Source organism: Ascaphus truei, chromosome 4, assembly GCF_040206685.1.
Source record: "Ascaphus truei isolate aAscTru1 chromosome 4, aAscTru1.hap1, whole genome shotgun sequence".
NCBI classification, from domain to species: domain Eukaryota; kingdom Metazoa; phylum Chordata; class Amphibia; order Anura; family Ascaphidae; genus Ascaphus; species Ascaphus truei.
Window position 1 is genome coordinate 214,635,803 of NC_134486.1, and position 20,693 is coordinate 214,656,495.

The following is a 20,693-nucleotide window of genomic DNA, read 5'->3' on the forward strand; positions in this document are numbered from 1 at the left end:
ATCTCGGGTTGTAGCCACTTCCGGGCGAGGTGGATGAGGTCATACTGCACCGACACACTTTATTCGAGCAAATACCCGGTATGTACCTGGCAGATACCTGGAATGCGCCACTCCTCACCTCTGACAAGCCCCGTTGCGTTTGCCTTCCCAGCCTGGGTTCATGCCTGGCTGATGGGCGGCTGATCTGTTAAATGATAATGATTAGGATTTAATAGGCTGCAATGCTTCGCGTGTCTACCAGATGGCATAAATTCATGAATTGTAATGCAGTATATATATATATACTGTGCATTATTGCAGCCAGCGGGAATAAAATGCTTCAATCCCTGCTTGGAAAATACCTCAATGCACTCGGGCAGAAAACAGTCACAAACCTCAATACACCCGGGTATACCCGAATTCGTGGGACTAGCCAAGCTCGAATAAAGTGTGTCGCCAGTGTACATCTGGCTTCGGGTGGCTTTATCCATCGTGAAGGACCATGTGTGAAACCTTTGGGCACGAACTGCCGTGGTAACGCCGAGGCGGGCGAGGATCTCGAACTTCAATTTTGTATAGACGTTAGCTTCGGCTGGCTCTAGATCAAAGTAAGCCTTCTGGGGTTCGCCGCTTAGGAAGGGTGCGATTAGACCAGCCCACTCAGCTTCTGTCCATCCCTCTCTCTGTGCCGTGCATTCAAACGTGAGAAGATAGGCTTCCATATCATCCGAGGGTCCCATCTTCTGAAGGTAGTGGCTAGCCCTGGTCATTTTCGGAACTGGGGCTTCCTCTGCCAGTGGAAGGTTACTGATAGTCCCCCTCAGGATCTCGAGATCCTGCTGTAAGCCCTGAGCGAACCGTTGTTGCTCCTCTCTCAGCAAGCGGTTTGTCTCTTGCTGGTTTGCATTCACCTGTTGCTGGTTTGCATTAGTCTCTTGCTGGGCTATTAACAGCTGTTGCTGGGTTTCATTCGCTTCTTTCTGGACAGCGACATTGCGTACCAGCGCACTCACCACGTCTTCCATCTTGTTTGGAGAGAGAAAAAAAAACTTTTTTTTTTCCTTGTTAAAGTTCTTTAACCCGCAGACCTTTTAGTGTTCTGCCCGCATTCTCCACCATATGTGACAAACAGCTTACTCCGGGGCTCCGTCGTTTGTCCGGGACTGTTAGAACACGGTCTTTTAGGGTAGGTTAAATGATGAGGCGTCACGTACTGTTCCTTTAAACAGGCTATGCCTGGTTTATTCAGTCCCAGGCACTGAGACTGCCACAGTGCATACAACAGAAACACATCAAAACAAAAGCTGCTCACCTGAGCGATAACTTAACTTAGATATCCCTGACTCAGGGTTGGAAGTGGCTTTTCCACTTCCAACAACAAAACAAGGTACTTTTGCAGTCTTAGACAAATGAACAGAATGATTGAACCTGTTTGGGGAAGAGGCTTCTCCCCTCTGTAGTTCAGCAGCCTTCTAGCCTCCAGGCTCTTGGGAAGAGGGGAGAACAAACAGGAAATCAGTCTTACATATCTGATTTCTAATTAGCATGACAGGTGACAGAAATCAGGCAGCAGACAAACTCTGGTCTGGATCTCTCATCCCTCAGTTCCAGCACTTGCCAAACTGTGGGATGGAGTGCATGTATTATAAGCCTGCACTCCCAGGCCAAACAGGATAGAAACTGTTCAGTATCCTGGGAGCCCTATATATGGAATTATTACCATCCCCTGGTTTCTGTCACAATATCTATTAAATAAAATGGTCTTTTAGTTTAACATTTTTGGCCAAAATTGTTGTAAGCCCCTGAGCCACTGCAGGGTGTGTATATATATCCTGTTTGTTGTCTTTGGCATTATGCCTTTTCACTTATAAAAGACCTACTAAGATCGAAACGGTCGTTGTGTATGGCGCAATAAAATTTGAAATTTTGCCAAATCCGTGGAGTGCTGGATCCTTCTTTTTGGCGGGTCTAGTTTAAGGCAAGTTTAGGGCATGTCTGAATTGACTAATGGCCCATCAGATTAACAGCGGGGGTCCCTGGCAGTCCCATTCAAACTGAATGGGACTGCCAGGGACCCCTGCTGTGTTAATCCGATGGGTCATTAGTCAATGCAGAAATGCCTTAAACTTGCCTTAAACTAGCCAGGTTACACCCAGCATGTACCCAGCATGTAACGGTCTAGTTTAAGGCAAGATTTAGAATACTCGTTGTCTCGTCTGTAATCCTACGTTTCCACTACTTTAAAATAAGGGAAGCAGTCTGTCAGATAACTAGGAATACCGCCTTCTGCACATATGAAGAAATAAAAATGCAGATTTTCCTAGATCTTTCCCCGATAACATTAGGCAGATGCAGAAAATTGCAGCCTACTACCAAGTTTATTAGAGAAAAGGGAATCAGGTATCGTTGGTCCTTCCCCTTCAGCTTGCTAGTTATCAGGAATGGGAAAGCCTTCTCAATAAAAGCGCTAGAAGAGGGAGAGGAGTTCCTTAAAAAATTGGGTATAGATGCAGCATTTACACACCCAGCGGAAGAGAGGTCCTCACCCAAACAGTCTTGGAGAGAAGTGAGCAATCCTACACATGTTAGAAAGGAAATGGCTGTGACAGGTGTCACGGGATACCAGGCCTTTACACCTTTTATACCGGGATCATAACACTGAGCAAAACAAGGTGGTAAAATAAATTGTCATTTATTCACTTAAAATAGACTAAGCACAATGAAACACAAAATACATGAGAAGAACACACTTACTGGGTCTGGGGTTGAAAACTAGACTTTCCTTGCACAAATAGAACATAAAACAAAGTTTTTAGTTGACCTGGAACTCAAATCGGCATGAAGTTCCTGACGCCACCGCTCTCTTTCTTCCGGAGGTCCTGAAATCCCTTGACCAGGAGTAAGTCCCAAACGTCCTGGAAATTGTTTCGGCTGGCAATCCTAGCCGTGACCGCTACATTCAATTCTCAAAACTTGGCCCCGAAAAGTGGGACTTTCTCACCTTGAAATTTCTGAAGCTGGCTCGCTACTATTTCTCCAAGAGCATCTTTTGGTCGTTTCAAATTTACCGCTGCTGTTCTGGCTCTTAGAATCTGCTCTCCGGATTGGCTGAGGTATCCTTATAGTATTTCAGAGTTCATTCATGAAATATGGGAGAATTCCTACCAGCCAATAAGAGCGCTGCCAGTCTACCAAAGCCGGGAAAGCGGGACTTCGGCATCGGACAAGGGCATGCGCCAAACTGGCACCTCTGCCACTTGTCATCCAGAAGCCACACGCTGAGTTAGGCTCCTCAAAGCCTGGGTTGGGCAAATGGTTGTCCAAGGACTTCCATTCAGCCACGACATGAGTACTGGAGCTTAACTCCAGTACCCAAATGGCTTTCACACCTTGGCAACCTCTGACCCTTTCATGTCCGGAATCCGAGCAAACTTGATGGCACCAAGCTTGGTAGCCAAATTGTCTCTCGGAACCCTGGACCTGGAAGTCCCAGCTCATATACGGTGCACAAGTATATATACACACTGGTTTAATAAAATATATACTTAAAACATTTCTAAGTCTTATGGCTATGGGGAATAGAATAAGAATATTGCACTTTTATTCCTACTAGCCATATTCCCCACATACTATATCGGACTTAGATTTTAAAACTCATTGCAAACTTATGTAATGTTGGAGTATCTCCAGAACCCTTATACCAGGTTCTGGGTGTTCAGGGCATCCCCTCTTATACTAGTGATCCCTTTACCATCCCTTTACCATTCCCTTTACGGTCTGTGCTGAAACAGGGAGTCCTAGCGGTGAGTCGCACAAGTGTTTTCAAGGGGAGATTTTGCCAGAGCAATGTGTCTCAATGTATCTGAGAATCCGTCCTGATTCTCAAGTACATTTTTGGGGTATCCCGCAACACTGGAACCCGGCTATCTAGATACATTCTGACACGACTTTCTCCATAAAATCCCCCTTGAAACTCATAGCCTAGCAATCTCTGCTTGCTGGCACAACTGGAAAGGTAAAAACACATAAATTCTTTATTGTCGCATAATTTACAGACATGCATTGACAAACACTGGACTCAAGAGCTGACACTCCCGAAACCCAATACGTGGATCAGAGGTAACTAGACAGGCTTAACCTTTATTGTTGAGCCTGGTTACCCCTTCACCTACACTTTCCATGTGCCCTTTACCCTAGACTCATGAAATTTGCTGTGTGTACGGTTTAGTTGGGATATTTTGGTAAGAATGCAATTCTTTTGTTTTCAGGATTTCGGGGACCGGAGCTACTGGTAGTACCTTCATTCTACCAAGCGAGCAGGCATGATTGCCGGTACGTGGGTGGAATTACACCGGGGCTGCCCTGTTTCCCCCAGACTCCTGCTTTTTGGGCCCCGATATATCAGTCTTATATCCCTGACTTTCATGAGTCCCCCAAGGTCCCACATGTATTCAAATATGTTTTATGTGTTTGATACATTTATTATAAGGCTCTATGCAGTCCGCCAGGGCATCTGTTTAAGGTGTCAGCAAGTCTGTATAGAGTCCGTAGATGAAAGAGGAAACGGGATGTTGAGAGGTGTCGGGGTGCTAAGAGGACGGGGCAGGGCAGAATACTGGGTCTGGAGAACAGAAACCCCCTGCAGGGAGGACACTCTGTTTTCCTAGACTCCGTGGAGCCTGCCCAATAGGTGGCAATGTGTTGACTGAGGGAAGCGGCAGAATGTTGGCGCAATTCCCATTGGTCATCTCATATGTCCTGCCCACAGGACATCCCGAGCCGGCTTGGCACACCCCTGCTCTGACATCAGCCAAAGGACGATCCCCTTTTCCTATTGGCCAGCGGGTAGGGATTCCCACACTCTGATTGGTCGCTCCTACTACCTCCATGCTAAGAATAGCTAACTATACAGTATATTGCAGAGTTTGAGTTTCCACTAGATAACCCCTAACTTATTTGGCACAACAATTCCTGCTTACAAAGCTCAGGTTTAAATAAGGCAATAATTGAAGATACATATGACTCAGGCATAGGTTTAATTACCAATCAGTTGTCTAAAAACACCAGCTGTAACACTGGAGCATTAAAATATTGGCTGTGATGCTGAAGCTCTGTGAACAATAACTGCATTTTAAAAGCACATTAAAGTATTACTCTTGACTCTTCTTTGTATTTGTTTGGTAAATACTGTTCTATTAGCCTGGTAGTTTAGGCTTTTATGTTAAAAAAGAGTAAATAAAGTCCATGCAAATGAATTGTATATTGTCAATCTTTAATTATATATATAGCAAATAAACAGATCACTTGTGAGCACATCCACATGTCTTAGGCAAGTCTGCAACCCTGCCTTTCACCATTATCCCCAGCATACAGTGCTTCCCCTACAGCAAGGGATTCTGGGAAATTACATGTAAATGAGATGAGCACACAATGTGTCACCTTTTGTCTGAAAAACCATTGTTACATGGAGCCCATATAAGCAAATGCTCGCTGTTAACACAGCTTTAAAAGCACAGCCTGGGAATCAGATGCAACGCCAGAGAAACCATTCACAGACATGTTTCACCCTTAATGGGTATCATCAGTGTGAGCACACAGTGCCACTTTTTGCTTCAAAACCATTTTAAACATGGTTCCCTATAGGCTTAAGCTTGCTGCATGGTCACAGCTTTAAGCACAGCCAGTAACCAACCCCACACTGATGAGACCCATTAAGGTCGAAACAGCTGTCTGTGGGTGGATTTACTGGCTATGCATCTTAACCCTGGCTGTGCTTAGAATCCCTTGCTGCAGTGTACAGTAAGTGCTGTGTGCTGGGTGATAATGGTGAAAGGCGGGTTTGCAGACTTGCCTAAGACATGCAAATGAGCATATAGTTATATTTACATTTCCTATATGCTTTGCTGTGGAGGGTTTTTGTCACTTTTTTTACTCACCATAACATAACCAAGTATGGTAAACCCCATCCTCATTGCTTCAGCTTTGCATAGCCAGTAACCAACCCCACACTAATGAGACCCATTAAGGTTGAAACAGCTGTCTGTGGGTGGGTTTACTGGCCATGCATCTTAACCCTGACTGTGCTTAAAGCTGTGACCATGCAGCAAGCTTAAGCCTATATGGAACCATGTTTAAAATAGTTTTGAAGCAAAACGTGGCTCATTTGTGAGAATGGTGAAAGGTGGGGTTGCAGACGAGAGAGAGAGAGAGAGAGAGAGAGAGAGAGAGAGAGAGAGAGAGAGAGAGAGAGAGAGAGAGAGAGAGAGAGAGAGAGAGAGAGAGAGAGAGAGGGAGAGAGAGAGAGGGAGAGAGAGAGAGGGAGAGGGAGAGGGAGAGGGAGAAGGAGAAGGAGAGAGAGAGAGGGAGAGAGAGGGAGAGAGAGAGAGGGGGAGGGGGATGGAGGGGAAGGGGGGAGAGAGAGAGAGTGAGAGGGGGGGTGGGGGGATGGAGGGGAAGGGGGAGAGAGAGAGAGAGTGAGAGGGGGGGAGGGGGAGGGAAACGTTGGTCTTGTTTGTGCTGTACCATCTGAATACAGTTTTTTTTGTTGCCATTTATCCTTGAGTGCTGTCCTTTGTCTTCCCTTGCTAGGGATGACTGCTTTCTCTGTTTATTTCTATAGGACAGGCACCATACAATTTCACTTTGATGGGAGTGCTAGCTGCCCCTCTGTTTTGTTAAAAATCACATCCACCCACGGGGGAGGGACAAGCACAGATAACATTCCAAGAGACACTGTTTTTAAGTATACCCTTTGCTTGCTTCATTCATTGTAACATCGCCGGAGAAGAGATCAGTGTATCTCGAAAGCTCGCACAAATAAAAGCATTTTGTTAGCCACAGAACGGTATCGTCTATTTATTTTTTGATTATCATATATATATAGATATATATCTATATATATATCTATATATATATTTTTGAAAATCTTGTGTGTGAGTGTCTGGAGACCATTTGATTGGTGCGTCGGTCCGTCCGCCCCCCCATGGCTCTCATTGTCCGGTCTACTCTAAGCCACTGTTCCACTCAAGCACCACACTTTCACCCGTGTGGACTGCTCACACCCCAGAAGCTTCCTCATACTGTGTGAGCCTACCTGCGGATTACATCCGTAACACACACACACGGCCCCTTTGCTACGCCCTTCCTGCCGTCGCACACGCCCTTACCCCACGCTGCCCTTGCCACCGTGGGACCTCTGAAACGAGGCTGCTCACCCCCCCAACAACACCCTCTGTCAGAACTCCGCCTGCACTTACCCCACATCGCCGCTGCGCCGGACCACACAAAGACAACGCTCCACCCCCCTAACAAACAGTCCGCTCACACACCCACCTCCCCTCTCACCACTCCAGTCGCCGCCGCTGCCGCCAAGGGATATCACAAACAGCCCACTACCCCCTGTCACCACTCCTGCCATGCGCACTTACCCCCCTCTACACTCTGCCCGCCCGCACTTAGGCCACGCCGACCCCCCCCCCCCTGCGCAATCAGTTTACTGCACAAATTAGCACATGGTCAACGTGGCACCCCTATACCACCCCCCACCCCTCTACCCCCCCCACCCCACCTCCCCTCTCCCCCCCCACCCCTCTACCCCCCCAACCCCACCTCCCCTCTCCCAGCCACCCCACCTCCCCCCCACCCTCCATCTACCCCCCCACCCCACCTCCCCCCCACCCTCCCTCTACCCCCCCACCCCACCTCCCCCTCCACCCCACACCCCTCCTCTCCCTCCCCACCCCACACCCCTCCCAACCAACCACCCCTTCCCCCCTCTCCCTCCCAACCCACCACCCCATCCCCCCTCTCCCTCCCAACCCCCACTCCATCCCCCCTCTCCCCCATCCCCCCTCTCCCAATCCCATCCCCCACACCACCCACCCTTTCCCCATCCCCGCACCCCCCACCCTCTCCCCACCCTCTCCCCATCCACCCCACCAACCACCCACTCCCCATCCACCCCACCCTCTCCCCATCCCCCCTGCACACTCAGCCACTTACTGTATATCACCTACTTTTACAGAATGCATGCCGCATTACACAGGTCACCCCCTGCCGCCTGTCACTCCACCACCGCTACCTAACCCCCCCCGCCATACCCCCTAAGGAGTCATCAGACCGGATCACGCTTGGATGACTTGGATGAAAGGGAGAAAGACTACCCTTTGAGAAAGTCACCCGTGTGTGACGAAACACATCAGGGAGCGTCATCACGTAGGACGCATAGACACTACGTCCTCACGGAGCGCAGGAGTAGACCGATCCAAGCGCCAACACCATAGAGGCTTGTCAGCTAGGAGCTACACTTCATGATCTCTGGAACGTGTTGCAGAATTATCCACTTGCCCTGGACATCTGTTAGGACTGTGGCTCATCCCGTTCGCGATCGGAGGTTCCCAAGAACGAAGCGCAGCTACTGGATGGTGGTGATTATTATCACGAAATGCTTTGTTATTCTGTACTTTTGTGAGTTCATTTTTTATCCCCCCTCCTCCCCTTCCCCTCAATAAATTTACGGTTTTACACTATGGGGCGTGCGCTCTCTCCTCTCTCTTTTCTGCAGATTCCCTAGGACGTGGTTAGTCCTTTTGAGAGCAGCCGGAGACCCCTTTAATTAGCATCCATCTACAATATTGGACTATCTCTTTGAGGACTGGTTTTGACCCTCTTTTTTGCTTTTTTCTGTTTTTCATTTATATATTCTGTAATATTTACTTTATGTTTATTTGTTAATATTTATAGGCTATTTTATTTAATTATTTATATAGGCACTTAGTTAGATACTCTGTCTTCACATAATTAGTATAGATTATTTATTCTAATATACACATTTATTTGAGTTATACTTGCACTTAATACCATAGCTATACACTTTCCCTCACATATATACCTATAGTAGGCGCTGCTTTTTTCTTTATATGCATATATATATATATATATATATATATATATATACACACACAGTATAATAATACAATATGTATTCAAGTATACCTTCTCTTGCTTCATATAGGTCAACTTGGAATCCTTTCTTAGCAAAGAAACATGCATTTAAGCTACCGACCTGCAAAAAACAACATATTTTAATATTAGTTCAAAAATGTACTCCCATTACAAAAACTTTATAATTATTTACTTAAAGTAGAAACATGCCATTTAAAAATAAACAATTCATTTACCAAATGTTAAAGTTACCAACATTAATATTACCTGTACATTGAAGTTAAAATCAAATATCTATTAGATTCAGAATTTCCAATTGAACTACATTTTGAGTAGTGCAATTAAATTAGAACTACGACAAAAAACCTGGTTCTCTTGGTTGAGGAGAAGACACAGCAGACTTGTAATTTGCTACATACACACTGACTGGTTTGTATTTCGCTTACTCTTTTCTAATACAGATATACCAGTAGTTTTTTCTCCTGTCAACATGACACTGCATCAAAATACATGTTACATTTTGCGTGAGTTGAGAAAAGGATGCATGTGTTACCATTTCTTTCAATAGAGCTGCATAAAATTTAGCATCAAATAACGCACAAGCATTGGCACAATGCGTTGCACGAACAATAGCAATAACATCTGCTACATCTGGACATCATTTACAGATATAGCAGACTTTTTTGATTCTGCTTGTGTATCGCAGTGGGACGCACCCAATGTGGGCAAACACTATTTAAAAGGATGATCTGCGCTATTGTACAAGCTTGAACGTGACCGCGAGTGCGATAAGATCTGCTACATCTGTACATCTTGGACAATGCAAATGAAACACTTTTTGAGTGATGGATGGAAATAGGAAAGATGTCAACATGCCACCACTGAAAACTGTTGGTATAATTACAGCCCATCTATTTTAGCAACATTCAAGACTGATATTGTAGATGTCGTCGCACAAAGGATGCTGATGTTTGAGTAAAATATGGATGTATCGTGTACTGTACATGGGGTTTTTACACGAAACTATAGAGGAAAGAAATAAAGAAATTTGTTTGTAAGCAACTGACTGATTATTGTCAACATTTCTTATTATTAAATACAACCAGTTATTTACCAGAATAAATATTTTTATCTTTTTTTATCAGCTTTAGCTAGAGAGGCCAGAAACATTGAGGTTGTAGAGATACAGACCTGATCAGTCCTGCTGTTGTAGCTCTTATTCACTAGAATGTACAGTAACACAATGCAGAGGATATTCTAGATGTTATTCTAGATATTAGATGGGACAGTTTTATTTAAATAAGGACAGCATCATGTTTTCAGTGGTTGATGTTTATTTTTAACTTTTATTAAATAGTTTTTCATACTGTCAATGGGGTGAAGGTCATAGAATAAAGAAGATGGGGGTAGAGGGTGGCCACATTGTATTTTATTAAGGCGTACATTTGTTGTTAAATTCCTTCCTTTAGTTATTTATTGACTGATACATACTATAGATTCGACAATATACATTCCCAGGTCATGGTTGATTCTTTTTTTAAAAAAAATAAAAAAAATATTTAAACAAAAACAGGTATTTTAAAATATTTCGTGCAGGTTCGTGTGTATTCCAGGGGGAGCATGGAAGGGAAATAAAACAAAATATCTTCTAAGTGTAGACCGTTTGGTACTCAATGGGTTAATACAGTACAATGATGTGTCTTTGCTCGTATGAATAGCCTACTCACAAGATGTAGATAAAATACGGGCAGGGTGACACAGTGGTCTCAGCGGAAAGGAACTCTTGATTCTTGATGAGATGTGGACCCCCAATCTCAGCAGGACAGCATAATATATGTGGGAGAAAGAGTATCCATAGTGCAGACCAATAATGTAAAAAACGTAACTTTTATAGGGTTTAAAAATGAACACTTACAATAAAAACAATCAAATCAAGCATGAATCACAATAATGTGATGGAAGAGAGTAGACTGTGGATTTTGGGCTCACCCACCACCTTCGGTGTGCATGTGCTGCGTGGGACACTGCTACGTTGGACGCTCCCCCCCTCTCAGCTCCCTCTGGGGTGTTCGGGTATCGTCTGCTCCAGTCCTTGTGGTAGACGTCAATTCGGTGTATATCTGGAGCTTCCTCTGAAGCGTGCCGTCCCGTCCCTCCGGTGGACTTCGATACGTCACTTCCGGTTTGGTCGCGATACGTCACTTCCAGTGGAGGGTCTACAATCTACGTCCCTGCTTCTCTCTTCCAATAGGCGGGTACCACTCTACGCGTTTCGCCAATCGGTACGTGGCTTCGTCAGGAGTGTACCGCCCCCTACTAGTCTGCATCTTAATATAGCTTGCATCATTAATTGTGATTTAAAACATCTGTTTGTACGAGGTCTGCACTAATCACTAACGAGGAATTCATCAATGTACATAAGGGAGCATCCACATGATTATAAAGGGATAATTATATGACATGTTATTTAAATTCATGAACCGAGTTATGATTCAATATGGGGAGTGGAATCGACTTGAGGATAAACAATCTACCTAATAATATCTACTTATAAATTCTCATAAAATGCGGTATATAGTATAAAAAAGTACGTATAAAAAAGAGTTTATATACCCATATATTATACCCATAATAAACTTTTTTCCCCCCACCCCTGTACAATTCCGGTTTGAAGTATTCCCCCCTTCTTTTCATATGAACCCCCTTCCCCCATTTCATGTTAACCTCCGGTCTCATATATAAACTCTTTTTTATACGTACTTTTTTATACTATATACCGCATTTTATGAGAATTTATAAGTAGATATTATTAGGTAGATTGTTTATCCTCAAGTCGATTCCACTCCCCATATTGAATCATAACTCGGTTCATGGATTTAAATAACATGTCATATAATTATCCCTTTATAATCATGTGGATGCTCCCTTATGTACATTGATGAATTCCTCGTTAGTGATTAGTGCAGACCTCGTACAAACAGATGTTTTAAATCACAATTAATGATGCAAGCTATATTAAGACGCAGACTAATAGGGGGCGGTACACTCCTGACAAAGCCACATACCGATTGGCGAAACGCGTAGAGTGGTACCCGCCTATTGGAAGAGAGAAGCAGGGACGTAGATTGTAGACCCTCCACCGGAAGTGACGTATCGCGACCAAACCGGAAGTGACGTATCAGAGTCCACCGGAGGGGACGGGACGGCACGCTTCAGAGGGAGCTCCAGATATACACCGAATTGACGTCTACCACAAGGACTGGAGCAGACGATACCCGAACACCCCAGAGGGAGCTGAGAGGGGGGAACGTCCAACGTAGCAGTGTCCCACGCTGCACATGCACACCGGAGGTGGTGGGTGAGCCCAAAATCCACAGTCTACTCTCTTCCATCACATTATTGTGATTCATGCTTGATTTGATTGTTTTTATTGTAAGTGTTCATTTTTAAACCCTATAAAAGTTACGTTTTTTACATTATTGGTCTGCACTATGGATACTCTTTCTCCCACATATATTATGCTGTCCTGCTGAGATTGGCGGTCCACAACTTATCAAGAATCAAGAGTTCCTTTCCGCTGAGACCACTGTGTCACACTGCCCGTATTTTATCTACATCTTGTGAGTAGGCTATTCATACGAGCCAAGACACATCATTGTATTAACCCATTGAGTACCAAACGGTCTACACTTAGAAGATATTTTGTTTTATTTCCCTTCCATGCTCCCCCTGGAATACACACGAACCTGCACGAATTGAGGGACCAGTGGAACCAGTCCCTACCAGCTGGGTTTGAGCAGGGGGGTTTTGAACTCATTTAGTCACGTTAATTATCACGTGTGCACTGTATTTCTTTTTTTGTATCATTAGATTTGTATATAGTCACTGTTCATTGGTAGTGATCACCAGTGGAGCTAGCGCCTTTTTTTCACTTTAACACAGCACATTTTAAAATATTTCAAATAAAAACTTTTAACACTTCCATAGTAAACACAAATATTGAATTTTTTTTTTTTACAAATTTGAAATGTTTTTTGCTTGTGTTTGCTTAGCTTTATTAGTATAATTAGTCAAACAGATCATTCACTTTAATTCAGTGTTTGCAAGAAGAAGCAATACATATACATTTTTCACAAGATAGAAATACGTGAGGCACGTATTGTAAATGTGATTGAATCTTCTAAGAAAGCAAATATTGTTGTTAAAAAAATAGATCCATTAATTTGAGCTGTCCCTTGGCCGTCATATTCCTTCATTACCCATACAAACCAAGCCGCCCCACCCATACCCAATAAAACACAGACATCAACTTTGGATGTACAACAACCACAGCATTTTATTAACATTTCACAAACAATAATCCTTGCAAGCCTATTAAATTGTTTAACATATTTACAACCATATGTCAGCGCCACTGACACATGCCAAGTGGGAACAAACACATCCCAGACAAAACCATCACCCTCTCAATTCAGTCCTGCAGACCCAAATTGAAAATGTCTAACCAAGGGGTTGCGCGAGATTTATTTATTTTGTGGGGGGGGGGGGCACGGCAGTTTCAGAGACCCGTGCTCTTCCCCAAGGCATTTAAATTAAATGCCAGGAGACCGCACGAGGCCTCTGCAACTTACCGAGATTCAGCCGGCTTCAGGACGCATCACCATGGCAACTCTATGTCAAATGACGCTGCACTAAGGTAATGGGGGCGGGCGCAAGCACTGGGGGAAAGCAGGCAGGGGGGCACAGCAGCAAAAGTTTACGCACCCTTTGTCTAACCCAATGTCCGTCTGTGAGGATTCAAGGTACCAACATGGATCAACATTTCCTTAGTTCACAAAGATGGCCACCAAAACAGGAAATGGAGGTGGAGTTGGACATACCGCATACTGCAATTGAACACCGGCAAGACGCACACCATGGAAGTGGAGGTCCTGATATGTCCCGAGCCCCGGGAACATCCTAGCTACCTGATCCTCCTGGGGACCAACACTGATGTGGTTGGGGTGATCTGGAATTATCTGAGTGAAACTGGCTAAACTCCCCTATCCTCGCTATGGATCCATCCGGTACTCAAAGAAGGGTGCTATAAGGTCACTGCGCAGGAGGAACATGGGGAACTCTTCAATAATGAGAAGGGAATGACCGAGAATCCACCAGGGGGAGTGAGATACATGGAAGTGGCGTGCTGCTATCGGGGTCGACACAAGGCTTACTGGTGCTTGTCCCTAGGAAGCACGGCCGACGACAACATCCGCAGAGGGTATAAGATAGTGCCCGAGTTAAGAGCATGGACATCCGTGATCCTGGATAGGATTAAAGTGCTTTTCTAGAACTTCTCACCACATACCATGCCGCTCGACTATAGAATGTGACGGAGCTACGGTCCTTCCTGGGATTCTGCGGATTTAACCGCCGCTTCGTGGAGGGCTACTCAGTAAAGCCAAGGTCCTCAACAACCTCCTGTGGATATGCCCAGAAGAACCACCAGAAGGGCAACCCCACCCATCTTCCCCTCAGTGACAAGTGGATACCCGCCTGCGAGCAAGCGTTCATTAATGTAAATAAAAGCTTTACCGAGGCACCCGTCTTGGCTTATGCCGACCCTGAACTGCCATATGTATTACATGTGGATGCAAGTTTCAATGGGCTGGGAGCGGTACTGCATCAGAAATATCCTGAGGGACTTTGCTCCATAGCATACGTGAGCCCGAGCTTGACACCCAGCGAGCACAACAACCTAGTCCACAAACTGGAGTTTCTCGCTCTCAAGTGGGCAGTAGTCAAGAAGCTCCACGACTACCTATATGGAGTCCCCTTTGAGGTCCGCACAGATAATATTAATCATACATTCTAACTTCAGCCAAGCTGGATGCCACTGGCCACCAATGGCTAGCAGCACTGTCAAATTATCAGTTTATTCTCAAGTACAAACTGGGATCCATAAACGTCGGAGCCAATGCCCTGTCAGACCCGGACTAAGCATTACGTCAGATGATGGTGTGTGGAAAAAAATCCCTAGCCCTGGTATGCACGCCATGTAGTCCACAGCTTCCATAGTAGAGGACTGTATTGCGTTCTCAGAGTTGAGGATAGCAGATTCTCTGGGATGCTGACCCCAGGTACTTCCTGCCGCCTACTGCCAACCAGATGGCCTGGAAATCTTTCCAAATACACTCCTAAAGTGGAAGACGATCTTACAGGCTCAGATACGTGACCCAGTGGCTAACGCTATACACCAGGCTCTACACCAGAATAATCCCTTCTTGGTTAAATGTGCTCCCACAGACACGGTTGCAATCCTCATGAGAGAATGGGATAAATCCAAATAGAGTGTGGCCTTCTCTACCGGATCATCCCATACCACAATAATCCTGATCGAAGACAGCTGGTCCTGTCCCGAAGCATGCAGTACCATGTACTACAATCACTGCATGATGACCACGGACACCTGGGGGTGGATAAGACCTTTGGGTTAGTTAGGGACCGCTCATCTGGCCCAGAATGCGGGAGTCGGTGGAACAGCATTGCCAGAAATGCCTGAAGTGTATCCGGAGGAAGACACTGCCCAACCATGCCTCCCCAATGGGACACCTAAAGAGCTCAAGGCCCCTGCATCTAGTCTGTATTGACTTCGAGAGTAAGCTCATCAAGGAGCTGCTTAAATTGTTCAATATCCAGAAGTCTAGGACCACTCCATATCATCCCGAAGGAGATGCTCTGCTGGAGAGGTCCAACAGAACGCTGCTCGACATCCTAGGCACTCTCAAGGGCTCGCAAAAGACCGAATGGAGTAGGCATTTTGAAGCTCTGGTACTCGCATATATTTGCACCAGACATGAGTCCACGGGATATACTCCATATTACATGATGTTCGGGCGAGAGGCAAGACTATCCATTTTTATTATGTAACTGGTGTTATGTTTATACGTTGTTCCAAGCGGGTACGTTGGAGTCTTCACCAGGGGGAGGATGTATTCCCAACCCCGTTTTACCTCCTACAGCGGTGTGGGGGAATGGGGGGAGACTGCAGGTGACGCGGGCGGCTGTGACTGTGCAGGGAGCTGCCGGAGCGGTTCAGCACTGCGGGCGGTGGCCATCTTAGTTGCGGGCGCCTGCGCAGAAGCAATCGCAGTAGGATCACAAGTGCAGCGGCCATCTTGCAACACCTCGCGTAGGAGGCATTGCAATTAGCAGCCATTACACCCACAGCTCCGCAGGAAAACTACAGCTCCAATGAGCCTTTGGAAGGAGAGTCATGTTGCCAGGCAGCCAATAGGGCTAGGAGAATCTCAGCAGTAGGAGATGATATTTTTGGTGCACCTGGGACCACGCCAGTCGGAAGCGGGACCTCGATGGAGCAGGTAGTGTCCAGGGAGCAGTGCTCCCCTGAACTAGGCCCGATCTCCCCCCATAGGCCCAACTCACAATAGGTTGTGACTGCTAAAGGGAAAGCCCATAGCTAGGGACCTTTCCCCAGTAGCTGTTTATTGTCAGTGTACAGCACCGGGAGACACCATGCGGTGATTGCGGCCTGTGGTCTGGGACCAGACCACCTCCGTTGTAAGAGACTCTGTTTGGTGATACCATCCACGCGGGAATTCATCCAACGTGGATGCAGACACCATCGCTGAAGACAACGTTCGATCAGACGGATTCCCCTTTGTAAATCTACAGTAACCGGGTGCTGGAGCCCTGGGCAGGTACCTCCACAAGTGCATCAACATTCCACAGGATAGAGCTCTCTCCATCACTTTTGGGTGGGCCCTGAAATTGGGGAAAGGACATCAGTGTATATGTGCCAAGCATCCTATGTACTTTGGGGACACTCATTGGCCATATCAGGTTGGGGCATATTATACTGTATGGTACAGGGTAGTGTTTCTTGTATTCAGTAAAGGTTGTTATTATATACCCGAGTGTGTGTATTATTGGTATTGTTCCTGTAAGGGGCTTATCCCACCACGTTGGGATACCTTAAAGGTGGAGGTGCTGCACAGAGACGAACCAGATATCACCCCAGGGTCCCATTGGTGGAGGCTCAGGCCTCTTTTCTTGATTGAGGTGCCGGACGCGGCATGAGGGAGGTGGGGGTATTGCCCATGTTAGATACTGAGGTTCTCCTCAGTAATGACCTGGGGCATCTTACTTGTGTTTTTATGGAGGAATTGGCATTTGCGCATGAGGATTTCGCCATCCCCCTGCGTTTGGGACCAACAGTGCCAGGGGTCTCCCAGGAGACCAGGCAGGTAAGCCAGATGGAGTCGTGACAAGGTTCTGACTTATCTCCCACTGTACCTGTTCCCTCTACACCTGACTTAGAGACTATGGGTGGGTGGCCAGAATTAGGGACACCGTTTAGGGAAGCGGTGAGATCTGATCCCAGCTTGGAGGGCATGAGACTCCGGGCATCCGAGTCTGTCTCGGACAATGGGGCAGATTAGTTCTTATGGCACCATGGGCTCTTATAGAGTAGGTTTCTACCTTTCCAGATTGGGTTTAGACAGGTAGAAGACAGTTAGTGGTACCGAAGGAGTATAAGCTGCAATTGTTACAGGTAGCCCACTCCACACCACTAGCGGGTCAATCAGACGAGAGCCTGGCTGTTGCAGCGTTACTACTGGCCGGGGGCATCAGGGGCAGTGGCAGAGTTCTGCCGCACCTGTGATGCCTGCCAGCGAGTAGGTAAGGCGGGTGATCATGTGAAGGCACCCCCGAACCCACTACCAGTAATAGGGAATCCTTCCAGAGGATAAATATGGACATAGTGGGACCCCTCATGATCCCCAGTTAGTCTGGCAAGCGCAAAATACTCACAGTGGTGGACTTTGCCACAAGGTATCCTGAGGCTATAGCACTAGCCCCCATCGGCGCTAGGACAGTAGCTAAAGCATTGCTAGTCATATTCACTAGAGTTGGTTTCCCTTAGTGAGATTCTGACTGATCAAGGGTTGCAATTCATGAGTGATTTGCTACAGTGTCTCTGGGATTCGTGCAGGGTGAAGCACCAGCGCACGTCCCCTTACCACCCCCAGACAAACGGTTTATGTGAGAGGTTTAAAGGTACCCTGAAGCAGAGGCTTCAAGCTTTAATAGAGGCTGAAGGGAAAGACTGGGAGATTCACCTAGAGCACTGTGCTTTAGTATGTGGTGGATCCCAGAGACCGGCTAGAAATGCTTATGGGGTTCACCTGCAGTATTTGCTGTTTGCCTACCGAGAGGTACCGCAAGAATCAAACGGATTCTCTCCCTTTGAGCTGCTATATGGTGGCATGTTACTTATAAAATGATCTAACCGTTACATCTTTTTTTTTTTTTTAATTTCCCCCATGTACTGTATGCACCAATTTACACCATTTCATAAAAATGTTGGAGAGGGCAAATGGTGCAAATTGGTGCATATGTGGAGGGAAATTTTGAACAAAATTGGTACAGTTGGATCATTTATCAATCACTTACCTGCCCAACAACTTTTCTTGAGTGCGTCCAGTACTATTGGGAGAAGCCACCTGGCAACCCTTCTCCCCTCCACCCCCTCCCCCCCATCTACCTCATCCCCTATCCCTCTATCCTCCCCCCAGTGAAAGTTGTTCCTCTATCATTCAACAGGAATCTGTTACAGTCGTACAGAAGAGCATAACACACACAAAAAAAATGTAATTACAAATTGTAGTTTGACGTTTATGTGCTTACCAATCCTCCTCCAACAATGGATATTTTCTTTGTTCGATTGTCAGCTATATCCATGATTCAGAGACCCCAAAATTGCTGCTACCACGAATGAGCTTTAAACAAATCACTCACAAGCTTTGTATACACTGCTTTTATACTACATTGAGAACTTGCTGACTGCACACAGAGCAAAGTCTATGCATGACAGTTTAAACAAACAGGGAGGAGCAACAAAAGGAACAGTTACTATATTGTGTGCTAAAATACATTAAGTGGCATCAGAGAACTAAAAAAAAAAAGCACAAATAAGACAAGTTTATGCTATTAGTCAGTATCACAGTACAATACCAGATAATACCATGGACTGAGAGGAGAATTCAGACACACATGAGAAGTTCGGGTCTGGCAGCACACCATTACTTTGAACATGATGTGGCTGGGCCCCCAGCTGCTCAGTGCCCATATTTTGTTTTTGTAAAAACAGAGTAAAGCAGCAGGATTAATTTTGAGGAACTGTATTGTATTTCTGCACTATTTTAAAGTGCTCAGACATTCTTTACTGACAACATGGGCTGAAAAGGTTCTGTAATAACCAGATGCCCACTATATTTTCAACCTCCGTTTATAGCTGAGGTTAATACTACTTACCATTGTGCAATCTGAGCATAGACTTTAATTACATGATTTTACTTTTTTTTTTTCTTTTTTTAAAGAATTATTGCAGGGATTATTAGTTTGCTTACATGTGATTTTTTTTATATTTTCTTAGTATCTCATCTTGGACAAATATTAAAATATTCTATAATCCAGGTGGAATTAATATTGACAATTATGTTTTCAGACATACTAAAAAAAGAAACACAGAAAAAAAATGCTACAATACTTAACTGTTTGTACTGCGCTACAGTATATACTTACATGTAGTATTCTGTGTTAGAAAGGCTATGTATGTTATTTGGTGTTGCAATAAAATAAAAGCACCCACCAATATATAAACCTCTCTTTTAGCATTTTATTGAATATATTACATAGCCATGGCTGGTCCAGACTTTCTTTCTGCCTTTCCGTCACGTACGTTCTGATAGCTACAGACAATGACAGGCTACCCTGTGGGGTTAACCCCCATTTACACAGTCCCCTTGAGTGGCAAGAGATGAGGTGACACTGGGTTTGTGTTGCACCCAATCATGGTGCAGACCCTGTGTCCTCCCCTTTTTGTATTAGGGAGGAGGCATTCCAAATTATAGAGGAGTCAGTTCTTCTCAGCCCATCCTGGGGAGAGGAGTTGTGATTGGAGTCCTTTCCAGCCGGGGAAGGGAGAGGAGCTCAGCCCCTCCTGGGGATGAGGAGCCCAAGATCTGTGCATAGCACAAGGCCTCAACATTCTCTGCTGACCCGCACCACCCAGGTGTCTGGAACCCATTCTCCACCATTTGCAAAGCTGTAATACCATCCTGCAGTGGCTGCACTAAATAAAGATCCCTTTTATATACTTCTGACTAAGTCGCAGTCTATTAGGCAGAAGAATAGGAGAAAAGACTGTCATGGCAGGGACTGCCTGCAGCCCTGCTGTAACCTACTGGGACTTGAAGCGCTGTCACCAAATGAAAATAACCTGAGGATCACAAAAAGCCTGTCCTGTTCCCTACAACATCGCAGAAGCTCATCTCTCCTGGACCCTCACAGGTAACCAGCACCACACGGACCTGTAGCCTAGTTAAAATCACCTGGGGGGGGGGGGGTGCTACAATTGTAGGCGCTGAGATGCAGCAACAGGGCAGGCTTTCAGGACATTGGCAGCAGGCAGTAAATGAGGCTGGGCCAGGCCTCTGATGCTCTGCCAGGGACCCTGGGCACCCATCCACGTAAAGGAAGGTGGAAACTCTCTCTGAGTCGACACCAGGAAGGAGGTTACCTAGACCCTTACCGAATGAAAGACTATGTTGGGGCGTACCCTGATTGCATGTTCCCAGGGAGCGTGAAGACCCTTCATTATGTTCAAGACAGGGACGTGCCCTTTCAGTTGTAGGCTGGTGACCCTGTGCACCTGTTCACAATGAACTGTGCTAGTTGCGGCGCGCCCTGATGGCATGACAACAGAG

General features: G+C 45.7%; 1 protein-coding gene across 1 annotated transcript in view; it reads right to left on the reverse strand.

The window, feature by feature from the left end:
• KMO (kynurenine 3-monooxygenase) overlaps positions 1–18,728 on the reverse strand; it is a 164,082-nt gene extending 145,354 nt beyond the window's left edge. Inside the window, exons 1-2 of the mRNA XM_075596841.1 lie at positions 18,613–18,728; positions 8,974–9,043 (exon numbers count right to left, since the gene is read on the reverse strand). Of these exons, the coding sequence (XP_075452956.1) occupies positions 8,974–9,043; positions 18,613–18,666 (124 nt within the window). The 5' untranslated portion in view covers positions 18,667–18,728. The remainder of the gene's footprint in view (positions 1–8,973; positions 9,044–18,612) is intronic.
• Between the last annotated feature and the right edge of the window lie 1,965 nt (positions 18,729–20,693).